Genomic DNA, 25,772 nt, shown 5'->3' on the forward strand with positions numbered 1-25,772 from the left:
ATAATAAACTAATGATATTGGGTTCATATGTACCTTACACAATATATGTTATATGCTTTGAGCTGTGCACAACCTTTCTACCTTACTGAGCTTTATTAGAATTTCAGACTCTATTCTGGTGTCCTCTCTTTTTAATTTTTCAGAATTAATCTAGTCAGGGAAAGGTATAGTCTCATTATTTCTTTCTTAGACAACCTATGTAGGTTAGCTGACAGCCTCAAAGAACTCACTTGACATTCAGTTTAAGTATGTTTTAGAAGTGTCTTAAGGCTTCTCCTAGGAGACAGGTTCAAAAATGGTGAGGCCAGGCGCGGTGGCTCACACCTGTAATTCCAGCACTTGGGAGGCCGAGGTGGAGGATTGCTTGAGCCCAGGAGTTCGAGACCAGCCTGGGCAACATTGTAAGACCCTGTCTTTATTTAAAAAAAAAAAAAAGAAAAAAAAAGGTAAGCAAAATGCTTTCCAGCAGCCATCATTTGAATATTTTGTGCTGTTCTCTTCAAAAGGAATGGTTTTGGCTTAATAAAACTGTTAATGTTTTACTATGTTGCCATATCTATTCGTATTTGCATTAAACAAAGACTGTTATTTCCTTCTGGTGATTCCTAAATGTACCACAATTCCTTGGGAGGCCTTGTGCTTTTAAAATTCGCACTTTTAGATTTACTGTTGGAAAGTATATGTTTACATCAAAGGCTCAGGTTTCCACATTTTATATAGAAAGCCTCTATATTTTGTTAATTTGAATGTCTGTAGACTGTCAATCCAGGAACATTGATTGGGTTAATTTTTTCCCCACCTGTAGATGCTGGGCTCTTGCACTGTTTGGTGGAAATGGTGAGACAGGATTTGAGCAAAATTCTACTTATTCAGTGTTCAGCATTTCTATTACATTGACTGATGAGGGTTATGAACATTTTTATGAGGTAAATAATTCAAATTCAGTTGTTTTTTCCTTTTACATAGATATCATTTTATGCAAAAGACTAATTGGATGTTTTGTTTTCAGGTTGCTTACGCTGTCTTTCAGTATTTAAAAATGCTGCAGAAGCTAGGCCCAGAAAAAAGGTAATAAACACTTCCTGGAATGAGGCCAGGAGCCAGTCCTGGTACATTTGAGGCTTCAGGCTGCCGGTAGACATGCTTTAGTCTTGCCTTGATGGTTTTTCAGGCATTTTCTGCTCTGTTTCCTTTATTGACTCCATATCCTTATCCCTCTACATGTGATTGTATACTAAGGCTTTACACATATGTGGGCAGTCCCTTTATTTTCACGCTTCTCTTTTATTGTTGATGCTTCTATTGAGGATTTTTTAAACTTTTATTCTAGGTTCAGGGGTATATGTGCAGGTTTGTTATGTAGGTAAACTTGTGTCACGGTGGTTTGTTGTACAGATTATTTTGTCACCCAGGTACTAAGCCTACTACCCAATAGTTAACCTTGTCTGATCATCTCCCTCCTCCCGCCCTTCTCCCTCAAGTAGGCAGAAATTTTAATGTATCTTCTAATTATAGTTTTCTCCTTCACAGAATTTTTGAAGAGATTCGGAAAATTGAGGATAATGAATTTCATTACCAAGAACAGGTACTGGAAGTCAAATTCTTTTTGCATGTTATCTGCGACTGAGTTGAAACTGGTGTCGACATTGTTCTTCTATTTGAAAGTGTCGGTGAAGTTTTAATTCTGTCATTCTGTGTCATGTGAGTCTCCAGGTGGCCTTGAAGCTATCTGAAAATTAACTATTGGGTTTTTGAGTATTTATATTGAGTAAGATAAGGCAGTGAGAGGATTAAGCAGATGACACAGATGATGTTGTGTGGTAATCATTTATCTACATAGTCATCCATCTATCCCTTCAATAAACATTCATGGAGACTTGTTATGGTATTTAATATTTTGGGAATTCAAATATTGTGAAGACATTCTATAAGGTAATTTATATTTACCATGTATAATGTTAGAAACACTGTGCTTTGGAATTCAGGGGAAGGAGAGCATTTTCCTTGATTGAAATAGGCTCACAGGCTGGGCACTGTGGCTCATGCCTGTAATCCAAGCATTTTGGGAGGTCGAGCAGGCAGGTTGCTTGAGCCCAGGCGTCTAGTAAAGGACTGGGCAGTGTGGTGTTTTGGGAAGCATACGGGATATGTTATGAGGTCAGAGTTCTGATGTCCGCTCTGCCTGTCATTTACTCACTGTGTGACCTTAGGCAAGCCATCTAGCCATCTAGTCAGGAAAAATCCGACTATGTTTCCTCATTGTAAAACACGGGACTGGAACCACTTGGTATCTGAAGGACCTGTCAGTTTTAAGAGTCTGTGTACCTGGGTGCTCGGTAAATACTTGAAATGACTACATTCCTCTGGAAAAATATTTCCATTTCATGTATCAGTGAACCAGTGGTCATTCTTTCAGTTTTAAATTAAAATAATATTTTTATTAATATAACTTCTTATCGCAAGACTTTTATCTGACACTCACATTTTAATTTTTTTAAAATTTTAATTAGAGACAGGGTCTTGCTATGTTGCCCAGGCTTACCTCAAACTGGGCTCAAGTTATCCTCCCGCATTGGCCTCCCAAAGTTGTAGGATCACAGGCATGAGCCACCATGCCCAGTCAACACATTTTGATTTTTTTTTTTTTTTTTTTTTTGAGACAGAGTCTTGCTCTGTCATCTGGGCAGGAGTGCGGTGGCATGATCTTGGCTCACTGCAACCTCCACCTCCCAGGTTCAAGCTATTCTCCTGCCTCAGCCTCCCAAATAGCTGGAACTACAGGCATGAGCCACTGTGCCCGGCCCAACACATTTTGATTTCTACATTGATTTGATTCATGCTTACAAATAGTTTTTAGACGATAGTGCTGTAGTGATAGGTTGCCTGTCTTTATTGCTCACATAATCATGTGGGGCACTTGACTGGTAAACAGGCATTCATAGTCCAGTGTGGTAATTGCTCTCATGAAGAGGCTGTGATATGACTAGAACCTAATGGGTTATAGGGCTCAGAGTGATGCATGAGGGGTATGAGTTTAAGCTCCCTAAGGGAGTAGCTATGGCTATATTTTCTTAGAATTTTTTTTTTGGAGATAGGGTCTTGCTTTGTTGCCCATGCTGGAGTATGGTGGCACGATCTCAGCTCACTGCAGCTTCAACCTCCTGGGCTCAAGCATCCCTCCCACCTCAGCTCCCCAAGGAGCCGACACTACAGGCATGTACTGCCACACCTGGCTTATTTTTGCATTTTTTGTAAAGACAGGGTTTCGCCATGTTGCCCAGGCTGGTCTCAAGTAATCTAACCACCTCTGCCTCCCAAATGCTGGGATTACAGGCGTGAGCCACTATGTCCAGCCTACTGAGCATCAGATTCTTAAGCTGCAATTATATCTCGTTGTATCTGTTCAGAAGCTTTTGGTTTTATTGTTAATAAGGAAGGGAGAAAGTATTTGTATGTTGTGGTAAATCAAATAGAATAATGGAGAAGTTCTGGTGTGAAATAATTTACCTCTTTACAGACAGATCCAGTTGAGTATGTGGAAAACATGTGTGAGAACATGCAGCTGTACCCATTGCAGGACATTCTCACTGGAGATCAGCTTCTTTTTGAATACAAGCCAGAAGTAAGGAGGTTTATACGTCTAAAACTTACTTTTAGGGGAAGAGGAGGGTGAGAAAGTACGAAGATGTATTTAAGAACCATGGGAACGAAGAAAACTTAGTTATATTTAGTCAGGATTTTTGTTTGTTTAAACAGAAGTATCAACAGTTTTGTGAATAATTTCTCATGGTTCTTTTACATAATTAAGTTTTAATATAAGGAGAAAATCAAAATCAGTACTTGTTAGGTCCTATTTTAATAATTTTCAAATGTTGAAACATCTACTGAAATAGATGAAGTGATTCCTAAGAATTATGTGGTTTCCCTGTGAAAAATACGTAGTTGTTTAGCTTACCTTTTAATTCAGTTGGAGAGTCAGGACAATTAAATTTTTAATCATTTTGAAAATATTTATTAAAAAAATGTAAGGTTCCCGAATTAGAAACATATGACTTAGGGATAATGTTACATGCCAATACATTGTTGGTCAGGGTCATTCCTTCACTAGTGGAGAATAAGTCATTTTGTTTCATACAGGATAGCACGCGTCAACCAGAGGTGACTTTTGCCTTCCAGGGGATATTTATCACTGTCTGGAGACATTTTGGTTGTCACAACTCAGGGTGGGGCGTGGGGTGCTCCTGGGATCCAGTGGGTAGAAGCCAGGGATGCTGCTAAATGTCCTATAATGCAGAAGACAGGATCCTACCATAGTTATTTGACACAAGATGTTAATAGTGCTGAGATTAAGAAATTATAGGGCATTCCTTGAGATATTTTAGCATAGACGTTCCTAAACTATTAATTTTAAAGAGGACAGGGAAAGGTAAAGGAGGAAGGAACAACCACACATTCTTGCCATGTCACTAGGATGGTTGTGCCTGGTAGTGGCTGGTTGTGTTTTTTTCTGAACCACCATTTGTTGTTTTATACTTAAATAAATGGTGTTTAAGTAGTAGTTAGGGCTCCAAACCAAGCCACAAAATTCTGTTTAGTCCTTATTGTAGCTGGAGGATTACTGAAGGAGGCCCTACCTTGGCAGTGTTTTACTGATTCCTGGATATGAAGTGATACAAAACATAGCTGTTAGGAGCATAGTCCTTGGTAGCATGTACAAATTTAGTTAGAACTCCACTTTTGCCACTTCTAGCTGTATTATTCTGTACAAGTTACATAATCTTTAACCTGAGCAAATTACTTAACCATCACCCAAAGCTGACTGTTATTTTGTGTAAATAAGTGTATCTTAGGATTGTTTTTAGGAATAAATGAAATAATGTATGTTAAATACTTCCTGGCTCACAGTAGAAGCTTAGTAGTAAAGGATAGCTATTTTTACTGCTAATGCAGTTAATATGTAGGATTTAAGATAAACACTGTTTAAAGCATTATCAAGAATATACTTGATATTTGTCAACTATACCTCAATAAAGTAGGAAAAAAGTTTTCGAAACACTGTTGAGACTTTGTAAATTAGGGTGTTCATGAACTGTAGGTATTTTTATGAGCATAGATCTTGGAGGTGCCTAACAATGTGATTTTTGCCTTTTTAACAGAGATGTATTAGGTTAAAATTGTGTGTATCTCTTTCCCCTCTTCCCACTTTACTAGGTCATTGGTGAAGCCTTGAATCAGCTAGTTCCTCAAAAAGCAAATCTTGTTTTACTGTCTGGTGCTAATGAGGGAAAATGTGACCTCAAGGAGAAATGGTTTGGAACTCAATATAGTATAGAAGGTAAAATATTTTAACAATTGTCTTACATTTAGGTATATTTAACTTACCTGGAAATGTTTATTCTTTAATAATTTAATGGTTCTAGAGGGGGAAAAAGTATAATTTTTTAAAAAGTTCACTTTGAAATGAAAATTACTTATAGTACTGCACAGGAAGTTATTTTCTGCTATGTTTATATTTACTAACTAGTGAAAAAATTCTGTTATCTTGGTATTTTGGGGGCAGAGTTTTGACTTAGTTTTAGAAGAATGCTTCTCAAATGTAGTGTGCATTTTTGTCACTTGGAGATCTTACTAAAATGCAGATTCTGAGTCAGAGGGTCTGGGTAGGGCCTGAGATTCTGCATTTCTCTTTTTTCTTTTCTTTTTTTTTTTTTTGAGACGGAGTTTTGCTCTTGTTGCTCAGGCTGGAGTGCAGTGGTGCGATCTTGGCTGACTGCAACTTCTTTTGCCCCCTGGGTTCAAGCAATTCTCCTGTCCCTGCTTCCCAAGTAGCTGGGATTACAGGCATATGCCACCACGCCTGGCTAATTTTGTATTTTTAGTAGAAATCTGTCTGGGGTTTCACCATGTTGGTCAGTCTGGTCTTGAACTCCTGATCTTAGGTGATCCACCCACCTCAGCCTCCCAACGTGTTGAGCTTACAGGTGTGAGCCACCGTGCCCGGCCAGATTCTGCATTTCTGACGATCTCCCAGGTGATGCCAGTGCTGCTAGGACCACACTTTGAGTAGCACGATTCTAGAATGCTTGGATATGTGTCAGTCACAGTTTTCCTGAGAAAGGATAATTGATTTGTAGGCCAGTTGATAACTAGTTTATTATTAAGAGAATGTTGAACATTGCATTGTTTATTGGGTCAGTTTATTTTTATCCTTTACAGATATTGAAAACTCTTGGGCTGAACTGTGGAATAGTAATTTCGAATTAAATCCAGATCTTCATCTTCCAGCTGAAAACAAGTACATAGGTCAGTAAAATAGCAATTTTTATACATAATCCATCCATGTGCTAACAGGCACCTGTATAGCACATTGTATTTTATAAAGTATCATAGGAATTTATATTTGAGATTCCCAGTAACATTCTGAGGTTGGCATTAGTATTTTCTTACTTTTCCAAATGAGAAAACTGGGGGTCAAAAAAGCAAAGTGACTGGTACAAGACTATTCAGTTGGTGAATGAGAAACCAGGATTTAAACACAGATCTTGGGACTCTGAAGTTTATGCTTTATCTTGTATAGAGTAGCTGATCCTTTCATACCAGTCTCCTTAGGGATTGCCATTATCTTGCCAGATTTTTCTATTGCTTTTCAAACTGCAGGTGGCAGCCCATTAGAAGGTTGTGAAGTCAATGTAATAGATTGTAAGGTCAGTGTAATGAGCCATGAAAGCATTAAAAAATCAGTTAGAATAGAAAATAGCAAAGTGTTTCATTGCATGTAGAAAGAATGTTATTTTAAGAACTTTTGTTTCAGATATCTGCCTGTCTACTAGCTTGCAGTGGAAAACATATTTCTAAGTGAGTTGCAGAAAAAACTCATTGAAAGCTACCAATCCTAGGTCCAAGGTTTTAGAGTTGCTTATAACTGTAATTTACTCAGAACACTGTATTTCCAAGCCATTCATTACATGTCTAAGTATATACCCAAAATAATTGAAAACAGGTACTCAAACAAATACATGGACCTTCATGTTCACAGAGCACTGTTCACAATACTCAAAAGATGGAAACAGCCCAAATGTCCATCAGTGGATGAATGTATAAACAAATTGTGATGTATACATACTTTACAATATTACTCATAAAAAGTGTAGTACTGATACATACTATAATGGGGAAGAACCTTGCAAACATCATGCTAAGTGAAAGAAGCTAGACACAAAAGGTCACAGATAAGTCCATGTATACGAAATATTCAGAATAGATAAATCCAGAGACAGAACATAGATTGATGATTGCTAGGGGCTGAGGTGAGTGGGTAATGAGGAGCAGTCTCTTAAGGAGTAGGGGGTTTCCTTTTGGGTTGATGAAAACGATTTGGAACTAGCTAGAAGTGGTAGTTGCACAACATCGTGAATGTATTAATGCTTCTGAATTGTTCACTTTAAAATAGCTAAGTTTATGTTATGTGAATCTCCCTTTCATTAGGGAAAAAAAGCCTTTTAAAAAAGTATTGGCCAGGTGCCATGGCTCATACCTGTAATCCCAGCACTTTGGGAGGCCAAGGCAGGCACATCACCTGAGGTCAGGAGTTTGAGACCAGCCTGAGGAACATGGAGAAACCCCATCTCTCCAAAAAAATACAAAATTAGCCAGGCGTGGTGGCGCATGTCTGTAATCCCAGCTATTTGGGAGGCTAAGGCAGGAGAATCACTTGAACCCAGGAGGCCAAGGTTGCGGTGAGCTGAGATCGCACCATTGCACTCCAGCCTGGGCAACAAGAGTGAAACTCCATCACACACGCCAAAAAAAAAAAAAAAAAAAGTATTAATTATCTATATTAGACACTTCAGTTTCATATCTTGAACTGTAAATAATCTAAACAACCCAGTTAGCTTATTATTTTGGTTTTCTGAGTTAGGGTTTTACTCTGTTGCCCAGGTTGGAGTGCAGTGGCATGATCATGGCTCACTGCAGCCTTGACCTGCTGAACTCAAGCAGTCCTCCTGTGTCAGCCTCTTGAGTAGCTGGGATTACAGGTGCGCACCACAATGCCCAGCTAATTTTTAATTTGTTTCTAGAGATGTGGTCTCTCTATGTTGCCCAGGCTGGTCTCAAACTCCTGGCTTCAAGTGATCCTCCTGCTTCAGCCTTCTAAAGTGTTGGGATTACAGGCATGAGCCACCATGCCTACCAAATCCAGCTCTTTTACCTAAATATAGCAAGTACTCAAATTTTAAAAATTAGCTATTTTTCATCTATGTGATAATGAAACTGTTGTTTTCATTAACCAAAAGGACAAGTTTGACTTTGAGCAGAACTATTTTGTAACTTTTCAAATGTATAGCATAAGGTTGGTAAAAGGCATTCTCATGAATTAATGGATTGTTTAATAAATTGGTTTATGAAACTATCCTGACTAAAGGCTCCTCTCTCAGTTAAAATTGTCTGTAAGAAAGGGAATGAAGCAGAATGTGTAGCAACCAGAATCAGTTCTTGGGAAATTCCAGATCTTTAGAATTTATTTACTTTAAGACCAACATAGTTTTCCCTTCGGTATTGGTCTACTAATTTAATGTATTCCAACATTTGAATTTGGCTTATTTTTGCCACAGAGAAAAGTTACTTAGACTTCTGAAGCCAATAACAGATTACTGGGGCTCCTGCTGAAATACTTGAGTGAATTATTATTATCTTCTTTTATTAGCCACGGACTTTACGTTGAAGGCTTTCGATTGCCCGGAAACAGAATACCCAGTTAAAATTGTGAATACTCCACAAGGTTGCCTGTGGTATAAGAAAGACAACAAATTCAAAATCCCCAAAGGTAAAATGTTGCCCTCCTGTTACTTCCCTGCTGAATTCCAGTGTTCTCTTTAGATGCTCTGTTTCACATGTGATTATCTACTTGCTATTTTGATCTTCCTTTGTGGAGGAGGCTGGGGCTGGGTGCCTCTATCAGCCACCTTGATGCCCTCTCACCCTCCCTAAAAGGAGTAAAATAAGTAAAACAAATATTTCTCCACTTTGCTGTAACTTGCTTCCCCTGTGTATATCACCTACTTCTCTTTCCTTTTCCCCTTCCGTTTGAAGACTTTTTCTAGGCTTATCTACCAGATTTATACTGTCCTCCTATGCTGTCACAGAAATCCTTATGGACACTCCAGTGTCCGGGAAATGAAAATTTAAGGCTAGAATGAAATTGTTTTTAGATTTTTTTCTTTCAGTTAAATGAAAGCAGAGCCAGGTATTTGGCCATCTTAAGGAACTCGTGTTATTTGAACACTGTTGTTTTTAAAAAGAGATAAGAATACACAAAGGAATTATTCATAGACAGCCTAGTCCAGCATTACAAATGTGAAAGCCCCACTGCCTCCTTCTACCATTTTGTTTTCAGCATAAAGGAAGCATAGTATAGAGTTAAGTAGACTCTAAAGTCCTTATCTTTAATGTTGTGGCCCTAACTGTGCTGCTTTTTACCATTCTGTTCTTGAACATGGCATAAGGAACTTATTGAAGGCACATGGAATCATAGGCTGGGTGCTCTTCTATGTCATTTAACCCATATCCCCAACCTCAAAACACAACTATATTGTAGCTCTGTGGGATTATTGAGTTTATTGGGAAGTTATTTTCATAATTTTTTTTGAATAGCTTATGAGTTTCTAAAAATCTCCTCAAATTCAGTTTCCTTGGAAAGCCTCTGCTGTAAATTTGTGTGAATGCTGGGGTTGTTCTCTTAATGTTCTTAGCATCTGTCCTCTAAAAATTTTTCCTGACTGAAGCTATTAATAAATAAGAGTATTTATAGGCCTCTCTAAGTATCTGCCCTTATGTCTGGTCTTCCCATAGATTAAAGAGTGCCTTTTGGAACTCTTTATTTGGAATGGTAAATACTACTTTTTAAAGACCCTTAAGAATAAAGATGTAATGAGGATTTAAGGATTAGTAGTTTACTTCAGAATTAAAAAAATATATATATTAGGGGAAAATAACAGATGTATAAAATATCTGAGGCCCCTAACCTTTTTTATCTATGGTCTTTTTTCTTTTAGCATATATACGTTTCCATCTAATTTCACCCTTGATACAGAAATCTGCAGCAAAGTAAGCAATTGTCTTTTTTTCTGGAAAATACATTTTTTAGTTATTGAAAAACTTTTGTTTCATTCTAAATCATTCTGTCATTTTCTCTATCCATATTTGAGCTATGTTGCTGATTTATGTATTTTTTTCTGTACTCCAAACAAGTTATTTGTATTATTACCAAACATTAAAATGGAACTGTGGCTGCTCCATTACCAGCACCCATTGGTAAAACATGCTGATAGTGTAGACTAGAGCAATTAGTTCCCAGTTACTGGATGGGGAAAAGTCCTTAAAGATCAGTTTGGGTGAGTGCCCAGTCTATAATGAGACTGATGGATCTGTTGATTCTGTATTTATAGACTACCAAGGAATGTGATTGTTCCTGTTCTTAGCAAATCCCTTATATATTTATGTAGATAGCTTTCATTGTGGGTGGTCGGAGACCCTAAAGTGTATCTGAACATAGGAGATATTTGGGAAATGTGTCTGAATATAGGAGATACTTGGGAAATGTGTCTGAACGTAGTTGATACTTCGGAAATGTGTCTGAACCTAGGAGATACTTGGGAAATGTGTCTGAACATAGGAGATACTTGGGAAATGTGTCTGAACGTAGGAGATACTTGGGAAATGTGTCTGAACCTAGGAGATACTTGGGAAATGTGTCTGAACCTAGGAGATACTTGGGAAATGTGTCTGAATGTAGCAGATACTTGGGAAATGTATCTGAATGTAGCAGATACTTGGGAAATGTATCTGAGCTTAGGAGATACTTGGGAAATGTGTCTGAACCTAGGAGATACTTGGGAAATGTATCTGAACGTAGGAGATATTTGGGAAATGTGTCTGAACGTAGGAGATACTTGGGAAATGTGTCTGAACGTAGGAGATATTTGGGAAATGTGTCTGAACGTAGGAGATACTTGGGAAATGTGTCTGAACGTAGGAGATACTTGGGAAATGTGTCTGAACGTAGGAGATACTTGGGAAGTGTGTCTGAACCTAGGAGATACTTGGGAAATGTGTCTGAACCTAGGAGATACTTGGGAAATGTGTCTGAATGTAGCAGACACTTGGGAAATGTATCTGAACTTAGGAGATACTTGGGAAATGTGTCTGAACGTAGGAGATACTTGGGAAATGTGTCTGAACGTAGGAGATACTTGGGAAATGTGTCTGAACCTAGGAGATACTTGGGAAATGTGTCTGAATGTAGCAGATACTTGGGAAATGTATCTGAGCTTAGGAGATACTTGGGAAATGTGTCTGAACCTAGGAGATACTTGGGAAATGTATCTGAACGTAGGAGATATTTGGGAAATGTATCTGAACATAGGAGATACTTGGGAAATGTGTCTGAATGTAGCAGATACTTGGGAAATGTGTCTGAACCTAGGAGATACTTGGGAAATGTGTCTGAACGTAGGAGATATTTGGGAAATGTGTCTGAACGTAGGAGATACTTGGGAAATGTGTCTGAACGTAGGAGATACTTGGGAAATGTGTCTGAACGTAGGAGATACTTGGGAAGTGTGTCTGAACCTAGGAGATACTTGGGAAATGTGTCTGAACCTAGGAGATACTTGGGAAATGTGTCTGAATGTAGCAGATACTTGGGAAATGTATCTGAGCTTAGGAGATACTTGGGAAATGTGTCTGAACCTAGGAGATACTTGGGAAATGTATCTGAACGTAGGAGATATTTGGGAAATGTATCTGAACATAGGAGATACTTGGGAAATGTGTCTGAATGTAGCAGATACTTGGGAAATGTGTCTGAACCTAGGAGATACTTGGGAAATGTGTCTGAACGTAGGAGATATTTGGGAAATGTGTCTGAACGTAGGAGATACTTGGGAAATGTGTCTGAACGTAGGAGATACTTGGGAAATGTGTCTGAACGTAGGAGATACTTGGGAAGTGTGTCTGAACCTAGGAGATACTTGGGAAATGTGTCTGAACCTAGGAGATACTTGGGAAATGTGTCTGAACGTAGCAGATACTTGGGAAATGTATCTGAACGTAGGAGATACTTGGGAAATGTGTCTGAAGGTAGGAGATAGTTGAGTAATGTGTCTGAACCTAGGAGATACTTGGGAAATGTGTGTGAACGTAGGAGATACTTGGGAAATGTGTCTGAACCTAGGAGATACTTGGGAAATGTGTCTGAACGTAGGAGATACTTCGGAAATGTGTCTGAACATAGGAGATACTTGGGAAATGTATCTGAACGTAGGAGATACTTGGGAAATGTGTCTGAACCTAGGAGATACTTGGGAAATGTGTCTGAACCTAGGAGATACTTGGGAAATGTGTCTGAACCTAGGAGATACTTGGGAAATGTATCTGAACGTAGGAGATACTTGGGAAATGTGTCTGAACGTAGCGGATACTTGGGAAATGTGTCTGAACCTAGGAGATACTTGGGAAATGTGTCTGAACCTAGGAGATACTTGGGAAATGTTGGTGCGGTTCTTCTTTCTTTTCCTACTTAACTGTAAAATCCAAACTTAAAATGACAAGCAGCACTAGAATTTGCTAATATGCACTCTAAAAAATGCATTCCCAAACTCATATTTTTAATTAGTCAGAATGCCTAGACTTGGAGGGTAGACAGAGCCTTCAGGCCAGTGCTGCTGATGCCTATTCCATTTACCTCATTGTACAATATAAATATTATCATTTTGCATGTGTACATGACATGAAAAAGATTGGGAAACACTGCTGAAGGTAGGAATTCTGTAATACACCTCTGAAACTGAATCCTGAGTAAGCTGTATTACCTTTTACATTCTGGAGTAGAGAATTTATACTTTCTAAAAATGAAGCTGCTTACTCTAAATTGAAGCAAATCTATTTCATGTGTCTTTCTTACCAATTAAAGATGCCATTTGCATTTTGTACTTCTTAGTGTGGTCCTCTTTGATATCTTCGTCAATATCCTTACGCATAACCTTGCGGAACCAGCTTATGAAGCAGATGTGGCACAGCTGGAGTATAAACTGGTAGCTGGAGAACATGGTTTAATTATTCGAGTGAAAGGATTTAACCACAAACTACCTGTAAGTACAAGTACTCTGTTTTCCTTATAGAGAGCATTAAAATACCATATTTATTTAGAGGTTTGTGCATGGGATGCTGTATAGAGAAATAAATGTTTATTAATGTGGATTATCTTGAATATTCTTGGCTGATGACAGCTATTCTAACTGTGACTGACTATACATAAGAACAACATATGTTTCATTAATTACTGGCAGTGCATGGGATTATAGCCCATGCTTTAGGATTGATTTCATTTCCCTTTGCTGTCAGTTTCTCCACAACCAACACTGGCATTTAGGATTGGTTCTAGCTAAATTTTTTACCATACAGGAATAACCTTTTTTTTTTTTTTTTTTGAGACAGATACTCACTCCATCACCCAGACTGGAATGCAGTGGTGTGATCTTGGTTCACTGCAACCTCCGCCTCCCGGGTTCAATCAGTTCTCATGCCTCAGCCTGCTGAGTAGCTGGGACTACAGGCACGCACCACCACACCCAGCTAATTTTTGTATTTTTAGTAGAGATGGGGTTTCTCCATGTTGGCCAGGCTGATCTCGAACTCCTGACCTCAAGTGATCTGCCTGCCTCAGCCTCTGAAAGTGCTGGGATTATAGGCGTGAGCCACCATGCCGGCTGTGGAATAACAAATTTGACTGGTGTTTTGCCTGAAATAGAGTAGAACTCAAATGCTTGTGCCCTTACTTCCTCATCTTATGCTCCTCATTGTTTCAAGTATGTGTGTCTTGTTTCCCTTCTAAGTTTATGAACCTTTCCGAAACAGGGTCTGTATCATGTCAGTTATTAATCTCTTAGTGAGAAATATGTTCCAGTATTGCTTCATCAAAAACTTCATAAGAGGAGGAAAAAATAATGGGTTGTTAGCTAAGAGAGTTAGATTACTGAATACCAGGTAAAGCAATATAATATACTCAATAATAAATTTTATATCTAGGTTTCTTGGGTAGAATATATATTATATTAAGATTTAGAGAAATAGGGTTATACAAGAAAAATTTTAGAGGAAAGGACCTGCCAGAAAGACCTGTGCTAGGTGTTAATAGCCTTCATCTGGGCAAAAACCCAAGAGAAGAGTATAGCTCTCACCTTTTTATGCCTTTTCCCTTCTCCATCTCCCCACGGAACAAAGATTGGTCTCAGAAGGAGACGCCATCAGTAAAGAACTATCAGCAGACATTACATTAACTGATAAAATGATGAACACTGACATCAGCAACAAGCCAAGAATAATTTTACTTTGTCAGCCTCTGAGGCCTAAATACAATGTAGCTTAAGTTTCAAGCAGATTAAAGCCTAATTCAGTGGTTGTCATTTGGAAAATATGTTTTAGAATTACCTGGAGAGCTCATTAAAAATACAAACCATGGAAAAGTATTTGATATTCTTGAATTTGTGAGACTTAGTTAGCCTTAATATTAAAACCTAATATAGAACATATATATATGTATGTATGTATGTATGTATGTATGTATGTATAGAAAACTAGAGATCAATTTTATCTGTAGAATATAGATGTAAACTTTCTAAAAATTAAATCCAGTTTAGCAAAAAGAATAATTCAAGTACCAGGAATGCTAGGGTTGTGGAATATTAGGAAATTGATGATCATAAGTCACCACAAGTCAAAGGAGAGCCACTGTATGAATATAGTGATAAATGCTGATAAATCATTTGATAAATTTGAGTTGGCATTCCTAATACATAGGAATGGAAGGAAATTAATTAAGTATAAAAACCTCAGCCTGGCGTGGTGGCTCACGCCTGTAATCCCAGTGCTTTGAGAGGCTGAGGTGGGCGGATCACGAGGTCAGGAGATCGAGATCATCCTGGCTAACACAGTGAAACCCCGTCTCTACTAAAGATACAAAAAATTTGCCAGGCGTGGTGGCAGGCGCCTGTAGTCTCAGCTACTCGGGAGGCTGAGGCAGGAGAATGGTGTGACCCTGGGAGGCGGAGCTTGAAGTGAGCCGAGATCGCACCACTGCATTCCAGCCTGGGCAATAGAGCAAGACTCCATCTCAAAAAAAAAAAAATCAAAAAGCCTCAAGTAAAGAACTATCAGTGGACATTACATTAACTGATAAAACGATGAACACTGACATCAGCAACAAGCCAAGAATAATCCACAATCATCTCTATTATTCTGTTATTGTTTTAGAGGTTCTGGCTATTAGAGTAAGATGAAAAAATAAAAACTTTTTTGGAAAAAATATTTTTCCTTGCAGATGATATGATTGTATTCTTAGAAAACCTCATATACCACTAAAATTAAAAAAATTAGGTGTGATATGGCTGGTCAAAAGACTAGTATATCAGAATCAATGGCTTTTTCTCCCCCATAGTACCAGTAACCACTTAGAAATGGAAGCCAGGCACAGTGGGATGTGCCGGTGGTCCCAACTGCTCTGGAGTTTGAGGCAGGAGAAATACTTGAGTTTGAGGATACTTAGCTATGATCGTGTCATTAGCCTGTGCGATATAGCAAGGCTCTGTCTCTTAAAAAAAGAAAGAAACAAATGGATGGAAACAATCTTACATTTATTTACAATATTGAGAAAAAAAGCCAATAAAATGGCTAAGAATAAACAGGAAAAGTATAGGATCTATCTAAAGACAAACTACAAATCTTATTGAGAACACCCATGAAATGATAAAAAAAGGAAGAATTGTTCCAAATTTGACAATTATTTAGAATTTTGGACCCTTAAGATTCTTTGAGGCTAGGAGGCTGAGGCAGGAGGATCACTTGAGGCCACGAGTTTGAGACCAGCCTGGCAACATAAGAAGACCTTGTCTGTACAAAAGCAAAAAATTAGCCAGGCATGGTGGCCCCTGTCTGTAGTCCCAGCTACTCAGGAGGCTGAGGCGGGAGTATGGCTAGAGCCCAGGCATTCGAGGTTACAATGAATTACGGTTGATAGTACCACTGCACTCCAGCCTGGGTGACCAGAGTGATATCCTGTCTCCAGGTAACACCCAAACAAACAAACGAACAAATTGAGTTGTTAGTAATTTTCTTATGTCCCCCCACAATGCCTAGTTCCATGCTGGGTACCTGGTAAAAACCAAAGAGAAACATTTCCCTCCCTAATGCCTAGTGGATTTCCATGCTTCTTAAAGTGCTTCCTTCTTTTTCTTTTAGCTACTGTTTCAGCTCATTATTGACTACTTAGCTGAGTTCAATTCCACACCAGCTGTCTTTACAATGATAACTGAGCAGTTGAAGAAGACCTACTTTAACATCCTCATCAAGCCCGAGACTTTGGCCAAGTGGGTATAAATGAGATGAGCTTATATTTTGAGGACCTGAAAGTATTAGTCTCCCTAGTGGGTAGGTGTGGGGGTTAAGGCTGTAGTTTCAGTGCTAATTTTCATCCATGTTTGAATTGTGCTCTAGTTTAGGAGACCCGTCCATAGTGTTATGGTATTTCTAAACCCAGCTTATGTAGCTAGCTGTGAATGGGACTGAAAGCAGCTTACTGTAGAGACTAAAAGTAAAAAAGGGTGTTTTCACCAATCATTATACCTAAATGTTAAAGAAGTGCTAGTTTTGGGCCGGGCATGGTAGCTTATATCTGTAATCCCAGCACTTTGAGAAGCTGAGGTGGGAGGATCACAAGCCTAGAAGTTCAAGACTAGCCTGGGCAATATAGCAAGACTTCATCTCTACAAAAAATTAAAAAATTAGCTGGGTATGGTGGCACATGCCTGTAGTCCCAGCTACTTGGCAGACTGAGGTGGGAGGATTGCTTGAGCCCAGGAGGTTGAGGCTGCAGTGAACCATGATCATGCCACCACACACCAACCTGCATGACAGAGATAGACCCTGTCTCATAAAAAAACAAACAAAAAACAAACCAGAAGAAGTATTTACTGGTGATTTTAGTATGTTGGTGATTAGTAGCTGAGTTAAATTGCTAAACATGTCACTTATCTAGCAATCTTAACTATCCAGAATTCAGCCAAGCTTCCAGAAGAGAGCAGAAAGGCAGCTACACAGTCTGTATGCTAATACTTAAACCCTCTGCTCACAGGCAACCCCCTTGGGCCTGTTCTTACTACTTTAGTCCAGGGCTAATTGTAGCCTGTAGGATACTTTTGCGTGAATCAGAAAAAAGTATCCCTCTGGGGTACCCTCTATTAGCAGGTAGAGCCTTTGTGGGAGGGAGAGAAAAGTCCTCTGAACAGACCTACCCCTTTGTGCACATGACTGGCTAGCCCCTACTTGACAGTTTTGCCCTGGGCATCTATAAATAGTGAACAGCGTAAAGGTTCTGCTTTTGACACAGCTGTAATGAACCCATCAGTTTCCAGAATTAGAAAGAAGGGGTTAGGAGTCAGTCATGTAATAACTGATATTCTGATCACAGAAAGTTACAAAAACTATTAACTAGATATATGTTAGAAAGGACATGGACACAGGGAGGGAACATCACACACCAGGGCCTGTTGGGGGGTGGGGGGGCTGGGGGAGGGATAGTGTTAGGAGAAATACCTAATGTAAATGACGAGTTGATGGGTGCAGCAAAACTAACATGGTACATGTATACCTATGTAACAAACCTGCACATTGTGCACAGGTACCCTAGAATTTAAAGTATAATAATAAAAAAAGGAGAGTTATCTGCAACCATTAATACAGTGAATAGCCCTGCCAATAACTCATGAATACTACTTTATTTATTTATAAAAATACATTATTAAACACAACCTTCTATTTTATTAAAATTCAACTCCTGAAATTTACTTTATAAAATAATAATAATAAACCTGTTTGTTGAAGATTTTTGTGCTAGATCTAAGAACTTTTATATAAATTCATTAATTCAGTTCTATCCAAAACGGTTACCTCTCACGAATACTTCCCCTATTTTACAAATGAAGAAATTGAATCATAGATGTTAGTAGATTTGTCAAATTCAAACAGCTTATTTGGGGTGGGGTTGTGGAAATGGGGGATGAAGTTAATCTGATTCTGGACCAGAGCCATTACCTGTATTATATTGTCACTGCAGTAATAGATATCCCAAATGGTGGCTTCTAGTAATTAATGAAATATTAGTGAGATTTCAAACCAAAATAGTAATAATTTTAAATCAGTGTACAACTAAGTAAACTTGACTCATCTGGCAGCTTTACTTTTATGTGAAATATTTCACCCTGCAACTGAGACAGGTAAGTGCATTTTTGTACTGCTAAGTAAATTTGTTTAAAAGTTTGTGTATGTGATTTTCAGTACTTTTTTGATCTGATACTGTTTTCCCATCTTACATTGTGATAAAAATGGTCTCTCTTTAGAAACACATCCTTTATAGAACTTTGACCAAACATTTCTTTATTCTGAAGATTCATTTCTGATAACAAAACTTTGAGTGTTTTTTTTTCTGCCCTCTGTACAGAGATGTACGGCTTTTAATCCTGGAATATGCCCGTTGGTCTATGATTGACAAGTACCAGGCTTTGATGGACGGCCTTTCCCTTGAGTCTCTGCTGAGCTTCGTCAAAGAATTCAAATCCCAGCTCTTTGTGGAGGGCCTGGTACAAGGGAATGTCACAAGCACAGTGAGTGTGAGATGCTCTGTAGGCCAGGTCTGAATGCAGTTGTGAACTCTGGAATTGCAATAGTTCTTCCCTAAAGGGGAAGCTGTAGTTTTGGCAGGCCAGCATTATCATATTCTGTTTAGAAGGGAACCTGACCCCTCTGATGCTGGGCAGCTTTCTTCTTAAGATGAAGACTGCTGGGCTGCGAATGATGGCTCACGCCTGTAATTTCAGCATTTTGGGAGGCCAAGGCAGAAGCATTACTTAAGGTCAGGATTTCGAGACCAGTCCAGGCAACACAGTGAGAATTCATCCCTACAAAAAATAAAAAATTAGCCAGGCATGGTGGCACATGCCTATAGTCTCTGCTACTTGGGAGGCTGAGATGGAAGGATCATTTGAGCCCAGGAGTTTGGGGCTACAGCACGCTATGATTGCACCACAGTATTCCAGCCTGGGCAACAGAGTAAGACCCTGTCTCAAAAGAAAAGAAATAAAGAAAGAGAGAAAAATAGATTGCTGGTAATAGACTAGGATTTTGAGTGAAATGGGTTTGGCGTATCTATACTGTTAGTTACCTTTGTTGAAGATTGTATGTGGAAACCATGAACAGTTTAGTATAGAGGCTAAAATGGGAGAAAGGAAATGGTGAGGGATGTGTGTGCATACATACGGATACATACATAGATACATACATACATAGCCAGAACTAGTATGTCAAGCCTCTTTGTGAAGCTAAGGTGCTGGGCTTTATCCTGTAGAAATGGAGAACCATTAAAGGATTTAAGAAGATTTGTGGTTAAGAAATATCCAGAGAGACAAGTTGTGAAGCTGTTTTAAAGTATAGATATGATTTCACTCATAGGAGTTACCTAAAGTAGTCAAATTCATAGAAGCAGAAAATATAATGGTGGTTTCCAGTAGTTGGGGAGAAGAGGGAAGAGACAAGTTATTTTATGGGGACAGAATTTTGGTTTTGCAAGATGAAAAAGTTCTGAAAATCTAATCTACTGCACAACAGTGTGAATATAGTTAACATTATTGAACTGTACCCCTTTTTTTTCTGAGACAGAGTCTCGCTCTGTCACCCAGGCTGGAGTCCAGTGGCGTGATCTTGGCCCAACTGCAACCTCCGCCTCGCCAGTTCACGCCATTCTCCTGCCTCAGCCACCCAAGTAGCTGGGACTACAGGCACCTGCCACCTCACACAGCTAATTTTTTGTAGTTTTAGCAGAGACTGGATTTCACTGTGTTGGCCAGGATGGTCTCGATCTCCTGACCTCGTGATCTGCCCGCCTTGGCCTCCCAAAGTGCTGGGATTACAGGTGTGAGCCACCGTGCCTGGCCCTGAACTGCACACTTTTAAAAATGGTTGAGATTGGCCGGGCGTGGTGGCTCACGCCTGTAATCCCAGCACTTTGGGAGGCCGAGGTGGGCGGATCACAAGGTCAAGAGATCGAGACCAACCTGGCCAACATGGTGAAACCCCGTCTCTACTAAAAATACAAAAATTAGCCGGGCTTGGTGGCACGTGCCTGTAGTTCCAGCTACTTGGGAGGCTGAGGCAGGAGAATTGCTTCAATCCGGGAGGCGGAGGTTGCACTAAACTGAGATTGTGCCACTGCACTCCAGCCTGGGCGACAGAGTGAGATTCCTTGTCTAAAAAAAAAAAAAGTTGAGATTATAAACTTTATATTATCAAAATAAAAAGCTGGAGTGAAGGCTGTGCAAGGCGGCCCACGCCTGTAATCCCAGCACTTTGGGAGGCTGAGGCAGGCGGATTGCTTGAGGCCAGGGATTCAAGACCAGCCTGGCCAACATGGTGAAAACCTGTCTCTATTAAAAATGCAAAACTTAGCCAGCTGTGGTGGTGGGCGTCTGTAATCCCAGCTTCTTGGGAGGCTGAGGCAGAAGAATCACTTGAGCCTGGGAGGCAGAGGTTGCAGTGAGCCGAGATCACGCCACTGCACTCCAGCCTGGGTGACAGAGTGAGAGTCTGTCTCAAAAAAAAAAAAGAGTTGGGAGTGAAAAATATTGAAGCCTGATGTTAGGCCAAATAAATGAAAAATAATTGCTTAAGGCTGGACATGGTGGCTTATGCCTGTCATCCCAGTACTTTGGGAGGCTAAGGTGGCAGAATCGCTTGAGCTCAGTAGTTTGAGACCCGCTTGGGCAACATAGTGAGACACCACTTCCAAAAAAATTAAAAAAAATTAGCTGGGTGTAGCAATGCACACCTGTAATCTCAGCTACTTGGGGGCTGAGGTGGGAGGATTGCTTGACCCCAGGAAGTGGAGGCTGCAGTGAGCTGAGATCATGCCACTGCCCTCCAGCCTGGGCAATAAAGCAAGACCCTGGTTTTTTTTTTGTTTGTTTAAAGAAGTGCTTAAGAAATAGAAGATGATGGAAATTCACTCAGTGGGAGTGAGAGAGAAGGCAGTCTAGAATGATGCCCAGATTTCTTTCTTGAAGCAGTGGGTTGGTGGAACAGGAACAGTAGTAAGAGTGGGAGCATATGAGGAGTTTGTTCTGATACATATTGAGTTGGAAATGTCTGTGGGGCCTTGTACCTGACTAAGGCCTTTTCCTCAGTCAGATGCTTGTTCAAGATTCTCTCCCTGAACTGTTTTGTTATTAACCATCCTCCTCCATGCCTTCCCAGTTTCTCAGGGCTGGCCCTTTGATTGGAATATATAAATGGCCACTCTTGAAATTGTGGCTGCTATCCTCCCCTTTCTCTCTATCTTCATTCTGCAACCCCAAAACCAGCCTTAGTTTCTGTCTTGGCCAGCAAAAGAATTTTAAGTCTCAGTCCACAAAGGGAAGAGAAGAAATAGGCTGCCTGTTTTTCCGAGCACCGTTGAAGTACCAGGCAAGGGCTTTTGGTACAGAGTCCTTAGTACCATGAATTTCCTCCAGTAGAAATCACTTTAGAGAAGAGCTAATCCCTCCACTTATCCCTTATTTTATAGATAAGAAAACAGAATTCTTAAGAAGGGAAGAGGATGTATTCACTCAGTATTAAATGTTATTTTCTTTGCTTTATCCAGGTTCTATGTCAATGGGCCCAGGATTCTGAAACATAGTCCATGTTGTCATAAAGGCCACAGCCTAGTTGGGTAAACCAACACTGAACAATTAAGTTTGATCCAGTTGGGAAACTGTATTATGGGTAAACAGATTGCCAAGAGAGCCAGAACAGTTAAGAGCTGCTTAGTGTTCCACAACCACAATCAATCTTGAATCAGTCAATGAATAACTTGCCAGCATTTAGGTCACCAACTATATCTGCTTTCCTAAAGCTATGCAGGGCTCCCCAAGCAATTGGAACATTGATATTAGCTGATTCTGGGTGAAATGAATGTCTAGAGAGCTTAATGTAGTTATTCTCTTTTGCCTCTTAGGAATCTATGGATTTCCTGAAATATGTTGTTGAGTAAGTATTTGAATTTTCTCTTTGGGGTTATGTGTTCTTACCAGCGAGAGGGCATGGAGCCACAATTCAGTTAATTGTTACTAAAAACCCAATTGAAATACTACTTGTAGTAGATTTTTTTGAGGCTGGTGTACAAGGCAATTGAAAAGTTAGAAGGCCTAGCTTCTTATAGTTTTTGGGTGCCTCAGTGACCCATACTGATTCTCTTGCAGCAAACTAAACTTCAAGCCTCTAGAGCAGGAGATGCCTGTGCAGTTCCAGGTGGTAGAGCTGCCCAGTGGCCACCATCTATGCAAAGTGAAAGCTCTGAACAAGGGTGATGCCAACTCTGAAGTCACTGTGTACTACCAGGTCAGTTGGGTGTACTAAAGACTGGCGGAAGGCCCAGTGCCTGGGGATCAGGGACCCCGTGACCTTCAAGGCCCTTTTATAGTTACTTCTGTAGTTTCATGCTTGGGGCCATTTGTCCTCTTGAAGCAACTACATTTAAAAATTGCTCCTGTTGGTAAAATGGATCCTTTTTCAATCACAGTGAGGTATTGCTTCATTAATCACCTAAGTACTAATCTAGAGGGCCAGAAACCGAGGTGTGGGTGGAAATCCCTACATGTGCCCCTGATAGAACTCCCAAGTAGCAGAAGGACATTTGTTAAGGGGCAGTTTTGAAAAGAAGACAGAAGTAAACATAGCCAAACAATTAAGACACAGCAAAGAGAACGACTACTAGAGTCATAAATGTTTAAAGCACCTGAGAGGAAGGATTTATCACCTCTGTTTTAGGATGACAACTCCATGATCCAGAGCCCCTTACTTCTTGAGGTCATACCAGCTGGGTCTCAAATTTATTCCTTTTGTCTTCAGATTCTGTGTTCTTTCCACACCATTCTGCTGGGGTGTGTGGTGCTTAAAGTAAGGAAGCACTTGGCAGTAATCACAGTTAGCTCTAGACTATAGCCTGCTTTAACCTGTGGTTGGTCCCACTCGCTTCTAGAACCATGGGGATCTTCCTTAAACCTTGCCTGTCTAGTCTGATTACTGACTCCCCAAATTCTGGGGCTCCTGTAGCCGCTGCTGTTATCTTGGGTTCCCTGCATCAGGAATTCACTTCTTTGTCAGGTCTTGTGAAGATCCCTGACTGGGCTTTGGGTGGGATGGACTGATTATCATTTCTTTGTCTTGTATCTCTGCCCCTGGGCCTCAGCCTTATTCTGACATTATCCTGGTCTGGCTGTCAGGAGCAAATTCACTTGCCCGATGTCACGGTCATCTCTTGTTAGTGAAGTTGTGTCTTGTCCTAGTCTTCTTAATGAGTACTTTGATTCAGGAGCAACAGCACTTTTGGAGCTAGGTTGATAATATTTTTGTCCTTCCGTAGAGGCCCTGCTTCTCTCTGGAGCCTCTGTGGCTGTAGCATTCCAACCTGCAGCCTCTTCTAGGTTATGACTACCAGGTCCCAAACTCCACAAATGGTACAGCCTAGCCTTTCTTAACCTAGTCTACATTTTCAGTGCCTCTTGACTGCTTACAACCCTGGTACAGGAGTACTCATTTTCGGCAGGATTTCACATTGTAAGACTATGTTTATAGAAATGCTTTCCATCAGTCACCTCTTAGCACTAGCTTCTAATACAAACTGTTCCCTTTTGGAAACCATATCCTTTCTCAGAGAGCATTGGTTTTGTTGTGGTCTGTTTAGAGGGAAACAGAAAATCTCAATGCTGACTAATCAGGTCTTGCAAGGGCACATAGGCATTAGCCTCTTCCTCTGGTGAGTGGGAAGCAAATGAGTCTGTGTGAGAGGAACCTGCAAGATCCTGACTCTGGGAGGCACTAGCAACATCCTTGTTTATTGGCCTCCTGTCCTTTCATTCTGAATGCATTATTTTGCCAGTCTTGGGCAGCTAGCATGTGGTCCCAAAGCGTGGCTTCTTTCTCTGAAGTATTTTTCTTATCAACTGGTTTTGGTCCTTGTATGTGGCACCCGTTCTTGTTGTGTGGCACTATTCATTTTCTCTCCTCTTGAGGAATAGATCCAGATACATTTCAGGATCCCCAAACATTTCCTGCTGTCTTCCTTACGGCTTTGAGTTGCAAGTACTTAATTTTAGAATGTGTCCTTTGACAGGATCTGGCAGGTCAGGGATTATTAATCTCACCTTTGTTTGCACCTGCAATTCTGTGCTAGTGCCGGGAGTACAAATGGTCAAGCATGACTCCTGTCCTCATAGACCTTCAGTCTGGTGGGAAGGCAGATATGTAAACAACATCAAAGTATGATTAACTGTCTTGGGGGAGAGCGATTGGTGGTGATACCTAAGTGGTTGCCTAGAATAGCTGGATTATTTAAAAGCCCTATAAACCACTGGATATTCAGTTGGCCTGACAACCTTCTCTTTTCAGTCAGGTACCAGGAGTCTAAGAGAATATACGCTTATGGAGCTGCTTGTGGTAAGTGCATAAAGGAGATGCTGAGGTTTTCAGCAGCCCCTGTCCCAATATGAGGCCCGGCCTTTTCTGCCTGGGTTAGGGACATGGGGTAGTCAGAGATCTGTGATTTGAAGGTGAGATGGTCATTTACTGTTCTCACCCAGTATAAGCCTGGGCCAATTAGGAAAAAGGCACTAAGGGAGGCTGGACTTGGGAGGTATGTGAAACACTCTGGGGAGAGAAATGGAGGTTTCTCTGCTGGGAGGAGTTGGGCTGATGGGCAGTATGTTGAATTACAGATGCACATGGAAGAACCTTGTTTTGACTTTCTTCGAACCAAGCAGACCCTTGGGTAAGTCTGCTGGCAGGGCCACTGAGCTCAAATAAGGGCCTAGGGCTTACTTTGCAGGCTGTTCATCAGATATCCTTACTGAGCAGCCTGTTAGAGCTTCCTTCCATCTCATAGGGTGATACTTACTCATCCAAACTTTTGGAATTTGTATCTTTGACTGTAATCAGGTTTTCAGTTTGGTCAAGTTTCAAGATAAGAAAAAAGGCTAGTTTGTGGTCCCCAATTCAGGAGAGGTATGGACACCTTAACATTTTTAGGTCCTGTTTCAGGACTTCCAGTTCCAATAAGGATGGGCAGAAACTTTTCCCACTCCTATCTAGTGCCTCCAAGGCCAGGGCCCAGATGATCACCTGAGCTCATATAACTTTTCTCTCTGGCTTGTAGGTACCATGTCTACCCTACCTGTAGGAACACATCCGGGATTCTAGGATTTTCTGTCACTGTGGGGACTCAGGCAACCAAATACAAGTGAGTGAGTGAGTGAGTGAATAGATGAGTGTAACCTATTATGGGCATGGAGAGTAGGGGCTCCATGTGTTTCCTTAAACCTTGGGCAACGCTGACCAAGCAGGTTTGCTCTATTTAGTCAGTGGAAGCTGGGAAGATGGGGGTGGTTATAGATGGTCTGTTCCAGGACTGATCAATAGTTCCAGTGGCCCTTTTGGACTTGATTCAAGTCCTGTGGTCATTGTGTGGGGCTTGCCAGTGTTTCTTCTCTTCAGGCAGACCTGAGGACAAGAAGGGAAAGGATGCCTCATCTGACAGGCATGCTGAAACCTGTTAGTTTTCAGCTTTGGAATGGTCATACATGGTTGTGACTGCTTCATTATGAGGATACCAGGAAACTGGGCTGGAGGTGGGGTGA

The 25,772-nt window shown here is 40.3% G+C and overlaps 1 protein-coding gene across 2 annotated transcripts in view; it reads left to right on the forward strand.

Moving 5' to 3' along the window:
- The window catches only part of NRDC (nardilysin convertase), a 91,751-nt gene that overhangs the window by 63,644 nt on the left and 2,335 nt on the right, over positions 1 to 25,772 (forward strand). For both annotated transcript variants that reach the window (XM_003829557.5, XM_003829556.5), the window contains 16 exons: positions 806 to 926; positions 1,010 to 1,068; positions 1,531 to 1,585; positions 3,518 to 3,622; positions 5,212 to 5,335; positions 6,217 to 6,303; positions 8,705 to 8,824; positions 10,053 to 10,104; positions 12,998 to 13,148; positions 16,294 to 16,421; positions 18,551 to 18,713; positions 22,097 to 22,128; positions 22,341 to 22,479; positions 24,529 to 24,576; positions 24,855 to 24,907; positions 25,292 to 25,375. In XM_003829557.5, the coding sequence (XP_003829605.4) occupies positions 806 to 926; positions 1,010 to 1,068; positions 1,531 to 1,585; positions 3,518 to 3,622; positions 5,212 to 5,335; positions 6,217 to 6,303; positions 8,705 to 8,824; positions 10,053 to 10,104; positions 12,998 to 13,148; positions 16,294 to 16,421; positions 18,551 to 18,713; positions 22,097 to 22,128; positions 22,341 to 22,479; positions 24,529 to 24,576; positions 24,855 to 24,907; positions 25,292 to 25,375 (1,521 nt within the window). The remainder of the gene's footprint in view (positions 1 to 805; positions 927 to 1,009; positions 1,069 to 1,530; positions 1,586 to 3,517; positions 3,623 to 5,211; positions 5,336 to 6,216; positions 6,304 to 8,704; positions 8,825 to 10,052; positions 10,105 to 12,997; positions 13,149 to 16,293; positions 16,422 to 18,550; positions 18,714 to 22,096; positions 22,129 to 22,340; positions 22,480 to 24,528; positions 24,577 to 24,854; positions 24,908 to 25,291; positions 25,376 to 25,772) is intronic.

Source organism: Pan paniscus, chromosome 1, assembly GCF_029289425.2.
Source record: "Pan paniscus chromosome 1, NHGRI_mPanPan1-v2.0_pri, whole genome shotgun sequence".
In the NCBI taxonomy this organism is placed as follows: Eukaryota; Metazoa; Chordata; class Mammalia; order Primates; family Hominidae; genus Pan; species Pan paniscus.